Below are 12042 nucleotides of genomic sequence, written 5' to 3' on the forward strand. Positions count from 1 at the left end.
GTTCATCATCATCATCAACGACAGCATGACATCAGTGTTCAACACCGATGCCTCATTGCCGTACAACAATGATTTATTTGAAAGCCTTATTGTAAAGAAAAGAATAAAGGTGGATGGGGGAGGGACTTGGTGCTAGCTTAACACAATCATTCCGAGGTGCCTACACCTCCAGACATTCACTCAGGCTATCTGGACAGAAACTGACAACAAGAACGCCACTGACATCGGTTGGCAGCCATATCTTGTAGTGTCTCCAACCAGGCACAGTGAGGATCACGCGGTCCCCATTGAATAGCACATACACAAATAAACATTTCTGGTCATTACGATACTGTTAACTTATTTTAAGGTACTTAAGAGCCTTCGCTCCGCCGGTGCAATATTTTGGGGCCTCTAATAGTTGCGACTTCAGGACTGTGACTCAGTGGTTGGGGCGTTGATTTATTGACTAGAAGGTGGTTCGCACCAGACCTCGGCGTCTCGACTTTCTCTGTCTAGGCTTGAGCAAACTAGCAGTATCTTAACCCTTATGCTTCCTTCGGGTGGCGTGGCAGCTAGGCACCGAAAGGGTACCACAGCTGAACATTTTTTTATTATTTTCTACTGTGACAATTTGTCCCTTATCTCTTTCGCCTCCATGGAAGGAATTTTTTTGAAATGTGAACTCAGCACTAGGCGTCAATGCTTCTCTTATTTACTTACTACGAACCTCAACCGCCACTCTGACAGAAAGCGTTCTCACACACTTGCTGTACACTGTGGACCTTGAGTCGACTTTTCTCCTTTTGGATGCTGATTAATTGAAGATCTGTGGATAGTGTACGGGTTGTAGATCACGATTGAACCTACAAATCTGGTGGTGGACACTACGAAAGCTCTGTGTGGTTAACTGTACCCTGTATCTGAGGAATAACCTAACAGATGGAAAGTCTATTCTGACAAGTGAGAGACGTTTTGTGTGGCTCAACAGTCAGATATGATTATGATATACTCCAGACGTCCTATGTTGAATACATGATGATTCTCTGAGTTCGCTCAGCAGTCTCGCCATTCGAACGTATTCATTTGATAATTTGCGAATACAGGTGCTATAGCCGTTTTTCTAATCAACTGATAAATGTTCGAAACCGATCGAGAGGTCGCTGCTCCAGCGGGGTCTGTCAAATAACCCCCGGATTTCATTTCATCTTTGACGCGAAAGCTTTGTCAGGCCAAGTGAATGAGTTACGCGGTTGACCTCGTTTTAAAGTAGTTCTAATTTCAAGTAGAAGTAGAATATTTTCCTATGTATTCTCTGCTGGGTTTTCTCTCAGGTTATCGACATACTACCGGCTCTCTTCTCGTCATACAATAAAGCTTATTGAAGGATACACTTTTTTACTGGTTTCGTGATGCAGGCATGTTATTCCAGACAGTGTTTGTCCGGTTCACTCAGAGACATCAATGGGTCCTTAACATAGCCGTCTCGATAATCGACGAATTTATAAAAGCTAATCAGTCAAAAGCTGGAGCCATAACGCTCCTTTTTTCTAGCTTTTTTCTTCGCCGGGAAATTGTTTGCTGCCCCCCCCCTTCTCGATGTTTATCCTGTAGGCTGCCGTTACAATATTTTATCCAGGTTTGGTGTGCGTTTCTCGTGTTTTTAAGGATGTGGCCTGCGAAAACCCGTTCACGTGATTGGTGGACGAAAGTTTATCTGGCCTTGTTTGCAAAGGGTGGAGCGGTGAGTATTTAACCACTACATTCAACGCAAGTGGCAACCGGCAATAACCATCATATCTTCGTTTCTTGTTTATACTTTTTAACATCTAACATCTGTTTCTTCTTCACTAGTTTTTTGTGGTGCTGGGGGGAGTGAAACGACTAGCATGCAAATTTGTGACACTGTAGTTGAATTCTGAAATGAACAGTCCCCCGTTTCGAAGGCATAATTGACTCGGTCCGCTTCCATCTCGGTGTATGCACTCAATAGTGCCATGAGCCCTTGCTTTTGTTTGGTTACGTTACATTTACTCGTCGAAAGAGCTGAACGGTTCGATCTGATAGGATAACTTTCTAACTGTCCTTTGCTTATCACCTAACTCTTCCAATGCGCCCAGATTTTGCGCTTGCATCCTCAAGCCTCAGAAACGTTTTGATTAGATCCTAATGCGAACGTCCGATCTTGCCATGTCTCATGAGTCGGAAGGTTCGCTAGGTAAGTGCATCATTTCGCTACAAAAACATATCATGCAATGAAGTTCCGGATGAAGAAAACGACTTCATTCCGATCTAATGGTGCCTTCTTTCTGGTTGAATTTCCTACGGGGTTTTCCTGGCATTTGGTCCCATTATTCCCTGTGATTCAACAACTGCGTAGCAAAAAATTATTCTGCCTCCGAAATCCCACAGTAGCACCCTCCAGTAGCGCCACGCTTGTTTGTCAGAACAGTAGGCCTCAAAGAAGTTGGGACCAACATGAACTCCAGTGAAAACCGTTGAAGATTATTGAATTGGTGGGATCAAATTTGGTGATTCTATCTCAGCTGCTGCTACCTCGCGAGCTTAAGGCTGACCAGGCCTACTAACTGAGAAGGTTCGAACCCCATAGTTACTGTACCAGCCTTAGGTTCTGTTACAGTAGACTCCCCTTACATATCGATCCGTGTCCAATCACTGCAAAACGAACTTGTGTTAACAGTGACTAATAACTCTCTTTGGTCAATCAAGCGAAGCATACATTTGCATCTGTTTGCTTTGTTGTGCTTTCGGAAGCGCACTTTAGTGGAACTGCTGAGGTCACAATGAGTCGTGAGCAGTCTTTTAGCCCGGCGCATCACTCCGTAGGCAAACGGCGAGTCAGCTGAGGGAGGAAGGGTACATATCGTCACCTCTTGTTTGTCACATCTTTTCTGCTTCAATTTTCATGTTTTGCTCACACTATATCGATTTCCTGTATCTGTTCTCTATGCATGTTTTTTGTTTGCCTGTAACCTGGACCTAACCTCGTTCACTGTATAGTGAATTTCTCACTGGACCAATCCATTGAAGTTCTGATGTGGGTTTCTTTTTTGTCTGATCAGGATGCCACTCAATACGATGACTCTGATAATTGAAAGTCCACGGATTTACACCAAACTCGGGGTTCCAATCACCGTTACCGGAGTTGCTCAGGTTGGTGTTTTACTTGTTCATCGCAGTATCGTTTTTTTGCAGGGGAGGGGCTGGATGGCCCAGTGATTAGAGCGGGAATTTATTAACTGGAAGGTCCGTGGTTCGAACCCGACCTATGCCTCTCGACTTCCCCTGTCTAGCCTTGGGCAACCTAGCAGTATCCTAGTCTTGGTGCTTCCTTCGGGTGGCACGGCAGCCAGGCACCGAAAGTGTTTTAGAGCTGGACGATTATTATTTTTCTCACGTTGGCTTTCAACTCTGGCCAGAAATTCGCTGACAATAATGAGTAGAAAAATAACTGTCTTTGTCCTACCTTATCGGATACTCTTGAGCGACCAAAACCGTACATCTGTCGTCTGAAGTCAAACTGATCCCGAGTACTAATATGCTGATGCAGGTCACCAGTATACCTCATCTTATTCTACATCTCATATCCTCACACTTCTACGTGTTACACAGCCACGTGGTTTAAGACCTATCTGCTCACTGTCCTTACCACCATTATAGCCTGCCTTGAAGTTTCTCCGACTAAATATAAGTTACCCTATCAGTGCACACTACCTAGTGGGGAAATATTTTTGATAATACGGAACTTCTACCATTAAATTCCTCTTTTTAAAGGAAACGAACCCAACAAGACTTAAGAAGAAAATCTGTTACCTCATGGGAGGAGGGACCATAATGGGCACCACTTACGTGACTAAACCAAATTTAATATGTGCTGACTCGCCAAGTTGCTGAGAACACAAACTATCCTGATTCACCATCCTGCCACAGCATCGATGTTCACTCGAGTGGCTTGGACCTGGTGGCAGATAGCTACGGAACCACACACACACACAATGCCGTTTGTTTGTGAAGAACCCGATATTTTCTTTTGTTTTCGTTGTTACCGATTGTAGAGCGCCTATCCAACAAGAAGTCCACCATATGCTGTGCAGAAAAATCACCTAGTTCTTCCGTTATCCCTCAGACAGAAGAACTCTTCCTTTGACCAATAACTATATATGGTCACTGGCCTACAGTTCGACCAATCCGATTCTTTTTGAATCCAGGGTTTTTTCAGTATTTTTGAGAGAAGTTGATCTTAAACTGACAATACATTTCTCAGCGCTAGAGTTGAGTCAGCACCCGTCGCTAATAACTTGATCGTTTCATATCGCACAAACCAGGAGCTTCGGATTTTGCGCTACCGTCTTGTTTTACAGCCCTTATCTCGACTCTGGCTGTGTTTCATTGGATTTACCTCCTCAGGACCCGACCAACGGCTGTCACCTTGATGTAATGATCAGGCTTGAATGATGCTGTGATCATACTGGCTATAGGTTTCAACTAGGCTGCGAATGCCGAACCAAATAAGCGTCAACGAGTGAATGTACTGCAAGTAGTCGTATTACGAGATGGTTTTGAGATAATGGTGTACTGTTCTCTGCGATAGGAGTATGAAGGTAGTAAGGGGTTTCGCCAATGTTCTTGGAAGCAGCGATGCTGCCTTCCTCAGTGAAGGGCGGGCTAGAAGAAGTGGACTCTAAAGCAGAACACTCCGTTCGCCCAACGGCTGGCCATAACCGCCAGAGCATTATTCACTACGACCCAAAAACCAAAGAACCTGATTCTTTTCAGAAAGCACATTAGCATCAGGTGTCGGGTGAATATACCTTATTCTCTGCGCCTCAACCTAGGCAATCCCCACATCCAAGTGGTCCAAACTCTTAGGTCACTCTAACTTTGGCAGGGTTCCCCAAGAAAGCTCTGACACCTGTTGCTATACGGGTCAGGAGCCGTAAACAAAATCTCATCTCCTCCCAGTGCCTTGTGGATCGGACTTTTGAGTCAAAAGCTCAAACTAGGGTACCTCAGACAAACCCCTTCTTCGGTCTGGGCAATCGGGAAGTAGCGCGTGAGGCTGTCGGTGCCACCTGACGCACATATATTGTTGCCAAGACCGATGCAGGGCGAACGGGGTCGTCAGTCATAAATAATGGGCCTACAAAGATAGCACTATTAACCGAGTGGGAGGAGGAAAATAAGTATCCCAAGTAGAAAGGAGGCATCGAAGCATCACTGTTGAGCGCTGATGTCATGCTGTCGATGATGATGATGTGTGCAGGAATTAGAGGGGGGCAGTGATGACGCCAACTGACGGCCAATGTGGCCTAGGAATCCTAGGATACATGTGCTTATTTAGATTATTTAGATTGTACCTTTGCAGACTTCAGTTAATTCCACCATCCTTAATAGTGAAGTACAAGCACAGTGGAATAGTAATCAAGAACTAAACCTACAGGATATGTAAATTTATAATCTCCCCCTCTTAACAAAGTGATAACAAAGAATGACTCCTTCCAGCCTGTCTTTACAATAGGTGAAGTCTGTTTGATTCTAAGTGTTAGGCAGGCTTAGCGCTTGCGAATAAAAGATGGAGAAACATTACCTTAGAATTTGGTCACCAGAAACACTACAATACGAGGTGCTCAGGACATTGGCGGACATACCAAGGGCACATCATTCCTGAATTCGAACTGAAGCCCCCAATCTGCACTTTCAAAACGGAACGGAGTCAGTTAGAACGATGGCCTGACCGGAGAGGTGTGCGTTGATTCCGCGATTAGTGTTCACTTCATGTCCGATATGATTGTCGATGTCAACAGTGATGTTTCGAATGCCAGGAAGTGACCCGAATGGCCCGAACACAATTAATTCTCAATACGTTCGATGATAGAAAATCTTCCGGTCCGAGGGCACCGGTCATGTGACTTGAACTAAGTAAAGCATAAGTTTGGCGGAAACTCGAGGATTGCGTCTACCTGATTAGCCCCAAGAAGGGCTAAACCGGTCGTGGGCTGTCGAAGAGTTTTCAGCAATCTTGTGAGTAGTTTCCTTTATCAAGGCTAATGCCGTTTCCTTGTGTCCGTCCTGTTCCGCTAAAGAGTAGTGCTCTAAGTTAGAAGCCGATAGTGTTTTTCTGAGTTTTCCTTATGTTATTGTACATGGAATGTTGAACCAACAAAGTGGTGCTTTATTTCTACACAATATATGCATGTTTCCACTATCCTCCCCGGCAGTGTCGTTCTTCAACTATTCACTACTCTAGCCATTTGCTAACTTTCTTCGTCACATTTTCTATCGACCGCGATTTGTAGACAGTGGTTTCCTGTCTGACACCATCTTCCCTTCGTTCCACAAGGTCAAGGTGAATGGAGCGAACCAGGAAATGTTGGCAGCTGCTTGTGAGCAGTTCTTGGGAAAAACAGTAGCAGAGATTCGTGATATTGCCAAGGAAACGCTGGAAGGTCATCAGCGCGCCATAATGGGCAACATGACCGTGGAAGAGGAAGACGTTCTCCAAGGCCGAGTTTGAAGTGGCCAGTTCGGATTTGGTTAATATGGGAATCAGCGTGGTGAGCTACACACTGAAAGATATCAAGGATGACGAGGTTAGTTTTCCTGCTCTCGAATTCTCCACTGTTTAAAACACCATCGTATTTTTATTGCCGATTCAAGGTATTGTTGGCATATGTTGAGAAGAAGACAAGCCTCATGTGAGTCTGCCAGGGTATTCCTTTGATGTAGTCAGCGTAACGCATCACTGTCACTTGCAGAAAAGTTTTGCACTGCAACACCAATGCAGCAGGAGCAAAGGCGTTCTCGTTCGGATCTTCTCAGCGACCCTAAAATGACACAGAGGCATACTACATGTGTCTAGCTCCATGGTGAAGTAAAGATCTTTTAGTGGGGCTTGCGCATCTACAATGCATATCGGTCTATGAGTATACGTCAGTTGTCAGAAGTAGCAATGCGGCTATTTGTTCTACGCGACAGTTAACAACACGTACACGTGCACAACACGAACAAGTGCGCGTGAGTGTTGTTCGGCCCCTCTCACTGACTGTGGACGTGCGCTCAACACATGCATTTGTAAACACTTGTTTGGCACTACACAGTTGTTTGATTCTTATTGGAAATCGTCAGCAGTGCGTATCTCACGAAGCCTCAGAGAAATTTGTGGAACCAGTCAACACTTGTCACCAGCGATGTGGATCCAGTGAGTGAAGTAAGAACGACGCGTTCAAACTACTAACTGTGGGGCCGCGGGTTCGAGACTGTCTGGAGTCTCGTGAGGTGCGCACTACGGGGGATCTCCAATAAGGATCAAACCGCTGTATAGTTTTTCTAGGCATTTCAACACAGGTCAGTTTCAGGCACAGGACGAAATCTCCACTAAAATCGCTTTCCCTATTTGCTTGTCATAACAAGCAGTGCCAGTAGATATCCGGGTTAATTACTCCAACGAGCTAAACCGCGTCTGAAACCATCCGAACATTGTAATCTATTGCGACCCTGCAGAAGAAGGTAGCCTGCCCACATACTTAGCCATGATCGTTAGCCCCGGTGAGGCCAGTCAAACCGTCGAGTACTTGTTTGCCTGAATCGTGGACAGGCTTAAGTCAGTAAGGTCTATAGGACGGTAAGTCACTTCTGGCACTGCCGGAAGCTTACTACTCGAGGTTTCAATGCTCAACTCAACCAAACAGCTGAACCCAATGGCTCCCGCTTTGATTCAGTTGATAGTCTGCATCACCCATAAATCATAACTGGACATGGCCTGTGGTGCACAGTTCAAGAAAAGGTGATGGGTGTCGTGGAAAAGTATTCGGGATTAAATGGGAGACAGGGTCGAGCGTGACCACGAATTTGGAGAATTCTGGTAACTTCTTAGGATCCGCTGTGACCTGTCTGCCCTAAGAAGTGCATGTGCAAAACGATGCCTCTGAGTTCAGTCGTCTCTATATCAATAAAAACCTACGTGTAACAAATTCTTCATTAAAAAGTTGGGTCAGTGACGATAGGGGAGTGATTTTAGCGCAAAAGTTGATAAGTGGCAGGAAGGTGACAACCTAGAGTCGATGTATGAAAATAGTATAAGCGGCGTGGTCAGCACGACGGTGGCAATTTGGGAGCTTACAAAATGTTTTCGAGTACATCAGCAGTGACATTAACTAACGTCCGCACGATGGTAGTGGTGTGGTGACCTGACACACTGGCATCTTAATGATATAAGCTCCCCCTAGAAATAGGTTCGATTGCTGAAGATCTCCATGCGGCGCTCAGTCATCCGGCGATAACCATCACATCTAATAAATTCACAAACTGGCTCAAAAACAACACTTTTGGCTGCTTTTGCTATCCAGTTAGGCTAAAATATTGTAAGAAATAGAGAGCTACGGTTGCCATGGGTAAATAGACTCATGTCGCGGAGGAGATAAAGCATGGAACAACGCTCACGTCTGTTATGGTGGTAGAGTTATGCCTATGTGTACCAAAAGTCTGTTCGACCATTAATCACAAGGTATAAATATGGGAAGTAAATGCTTTTGGTTGTGAACGGCCTATTTTTATGCATTTGTACCGCATGGTGATTCCGGGGGGAATCAACTTTGATTTTATCCGCTTTGTCTTTTGTATTCATCTAGGGTTATTTGGAGTCGCTAGGTTTAGCCAGAACTGCTCAGGTGAAACGAGATGCTCGGATTGGTGAGGCTGAGGCTCGCAGAGATGCAGGCATTCGAGAGGCCGAGGCTGAACAAAAACGTGTTGCCGGTCGGTTGCTGAACGATGTCGAAATCGCCAAAGCCAAACGCGACTTTGAGCTACAAAACGCCGGCTATGAGAAGGAGGTGCAAGCTCGTAAGGCGGAATCAGAGATGGCCTATGAATTGCAGGTGAGCTGTTTTTTCCATCAAAATTTAGATGCTCTGATTGAAAGGAAGGTAGACAAAGTCACCCAAAAGTCAATGCCCTCCATTGTTTGAAAGTTGAAACCAATCAGATATTGTTTGCTGTCATGATGTTCCAGCGGCTTTTGGGAACCAACACCTGGTTGTAGGGTGAAGGGAAAACTTGCGGTTTCACATAAAAAGCTGACAAGATGAATCATCCACGAAGCGACAAAAGGACTCTTTTCGCGTGGTTTGAACGAGAAAGCAAAAAACTAGCAACCAAACGGCGGACGCTTCTTTGCTGAAGGGTACATTCTGCTGTGCAGTAGACGCATATGAGCCTCTTGTTTCTCCAAAAATAACCGTCGTTCCTAAATATAGTCACTTGACAGTGGTATCGTCCAGTTAGAGTTATCGTGGGGTTGACCCAAGAGACTTTTCTGTCCTATTGATTACCATGCCAGTTCCAACACAGTTGAAGAAAAACTGGTTTTTTATAGTGATCTCCCATGTCAACACATTTGGCTTCTCAATTGCATAAGCTGGCTCATAATGGACTGGAGAATTTACTATGAAATTCAGGTACTATGGAATGCGATTTGACCCTTCTTGCTGATAATATTGGCCTTTTCTGTATTATGTGATTCTGTATACAACCCTCCATCAATAAGTAATACTTCAAGATGGAAAATTTTCTGATAATCCCCGGAAGCGTTCCTCATGAGAAAGGTACGCCGTCTTACCCTTTGATTGGTTGTTCTGGTTTCCCTCTTATTCTCGTCCCGCAATGGCGTGCTGTCAGTTGAAAGTTAAGCGTCTTCTTGTTTGGACTTTATCGCTCCATGTTTTTCATCGTCTACCGATCATGTTGACTGAACATGGGATGTCTGCGATACGTCCAAACAGTTCATTTTGCATTCTGATTTGCTGGTTCCCTCGCTGGAAGGTTCACGGTCGATTTCCCCCATTGGGCCATTCCGTGTGTTTTCGCCCGATCAGCTGAGCCTTCGAGTGGAGACAGCGTCGAAATTATTAACAATATTCGAACCTCATACAATAGGCCCATGTCAGTCATCACATTTAAGGGACACCTTGTCTTACGGTATCATGCATTTTTGTCTATCGGGCCCCAACAGCCCCACAATTCCTCTGACACTTTTGATTGCCGGGCAGCTTTCGGTCCCACCATGCATGTTCTCTCGTAAAGACACCTCGATTTTTTGTATCTCATAAAATATTGGAAAACGAACTATCCAGTCGTCAGTCATCTTCACACCCATCTCTCTTGTTCGGTTTGATTTCTATTTTCTGAACAGGCCGCCAAAACACGACAAAAGATCAAGGAAGAAGAGATGCAAATTGCTGTTCTCGAGCGAACACAACAAATTCAAGTAGAAGAGCTGGAAAACGTACGACAGGAGCGTCACCTAGATGCCACAGTCCGAAAACCAGCGGAAGCCGAACGATTTCGTTTGGAACGGCTAGCCGAGGCGGAACGCATGCGTTTGACGGCAGAGGCGGAAGCAGAGGCAGAAAGCATTCGGTTGAAGGGTCTGGCTGAGGCTGAGGCGTTGGAAGCTGTAGCAAAAGCGGAGGCTGAGCAGATGATGAAGAAAGCCGAGGCGTGGCAAGCTTACAAGGTTGGTTTTGAATGTCTGACAGAACTGTATCAGTGATGCAGCGGAGTCTTTTGACGGCAGAGGCGGAAGCAGAGGCAGAAAGCATTCGGTTGAAGGGTCTGGCTGAGGCTGAGGCGTTGGAAGCTGTAGCAAAAGCGGAGGCTGAGCAGATGATGAAGAAAGCCGAGGCGTGGCAAGCTTACAAGGTTGGTTTTGAATGTCTGACAGAACTGTATCAGTGATGCCTTTAGCGGAGTCTACTGATTTGTAAAAAAAAGGCAACAGGGGAAACATGTAGCACTCTATTCCTGACTTGCATTCATCACTAGCCCTTAACTACGCAAAGGTCGAACGTTGGCTCTGAATGTCATATTTTCCTCCACCGGTTATGTTGGTATCCTTGGGTTATGAGATGGTGATTGGTAGGAACCTCTTGTCAGGGGACATCAAAGCATTGAAGCTGGTCTTGGCAAATCGTCCTAACCATCCTCCCATAACCAGTTGATTACCGTTAGCAAATAGTATCTTAGCAACCTGACACAGTTTGCTCCCAACCATAACATGCTTATTTTCCTGACATTTCTTAGCAACCTGACACAGTTTGCTCCCAACCGTAACATGCTTATTTTCCTGAAACTCGTGTATGGGCACCGTCTAACATGCTCTTCGCTGACTCTATTGACAGAAACAGTCCCTTGGAAATTTCCTGAATGGGTGTTTACAACAGTTTAGTACTTCATTTCATTTTCCATCACCACATTCCTCAATTCAGGGTGCGGCTAAACTGGACATGGTTCTCGAAGCACTTCCGAAGATTGCGGCTGAAGTCAGCGCTCCACTTTCTGAATGCGGTCGGGTCACGATGGTTTCCACCGGAGATGGCGAGATTGGTATTTCCAAACTCACTGGCGAAGTGCTCACTCTTATGGCTCGTTTGCCACAGGTTGTGCAATCAATGACGGGCATCGACGTTGGCAAGGCGATGCAAACCACCTAAGACGTAGACTAGAGTGACATTTCGTTTCGTTTCAGCTTCGATTCCAAAACACTTGCGTGTCTGTTTTACCTGTTAAACCTCTTCCCTACTTTTATTTGTCCGATTTGCTTCTGTGCTACTACCTTGAACTTTGTTTTTATTCCGCCGAACGAATCAGGTGAATTGCCTTCCGTTATTACCACCACTACTGCGAATATCACTCATACATGGAGGGCAATTGAGCGATGCATTAAATTCCTGTAGTTCTTCACACGTCTTTTTGTCATCCTCTTTCAGGGTGGGAAGTATTCACGAGTTCTAAAAAACAATCGTACTGTCAAGTTCTTACCGAAGGGATGCTGCTCACGTCCCTTACTATGAGCGATTTCCAGATGGTCTGGTCCCGTGACGATAAATTCCCGGTGCAACGTCCCCCATCCGCGTGAATAATACCGTCATCTAAAATCGAAATGTACTCGCATTGTCCCTGCCAAGTGCTATGTTTTGCTTTAGAAGTTTCTGAACGCACACCGTCGTAATTCAAATGGTAGCAGTGGAGGATGCATAGGGTTTT

General features: G+C 45.2%; 1 protein-coding gene across 1 annotated transcript in view; it reads left to right on the plus strand.

The window, feature by feature from the left end:
• The window catches only part of T265_04251 (hypothetical protein), a gene marked incomplete at both ends in the record, with an annotated part of 25591 nt that extends 13851 nt beyond the window's left edge, over positions 1-11740 (plus strand). The window contains 6 exons of the mRNA XM_009168944.1: positions 1648-1723; positions 6504-6590; positions 8628-8876; positions 10190-10513; positions 10555-10698; positions 11265-11740. Of these exons, the coding sequence (XP_009167208.1) occupies positions 1649-1723; positions 6504-6590; positions 8628-8876; positions 10190-10513; positions 10555-10698; positions 11265-11489 (1104 nt within the window). The remainder of the gene's footprint in view (positions 1-1647; positions 1724-6503; positions 6591-8627; positions 8877-10189; positions 10514-10554; positions 10699-11264) is intronic.
• Between the last annotated feature and the right edge of the window lie 302 nt (positions 11741-12042).

The sequence above is a fragment of the Opisthorchis viverrini genome, assembly GCF_000715545.1.
Source record: "Opisthorchis viverrini unplaced genomic scaffold opera_v5_68, whole genome shotgun sequence".
In the NCBI taxonomy this organism is placed as follows: Eukaryota; Metazoa; Platyhelminthes; class Trematoda; order Opisthorchiida; family Opisthorchiidae; genus Opisthorchis; species Opisthorchis viverrini.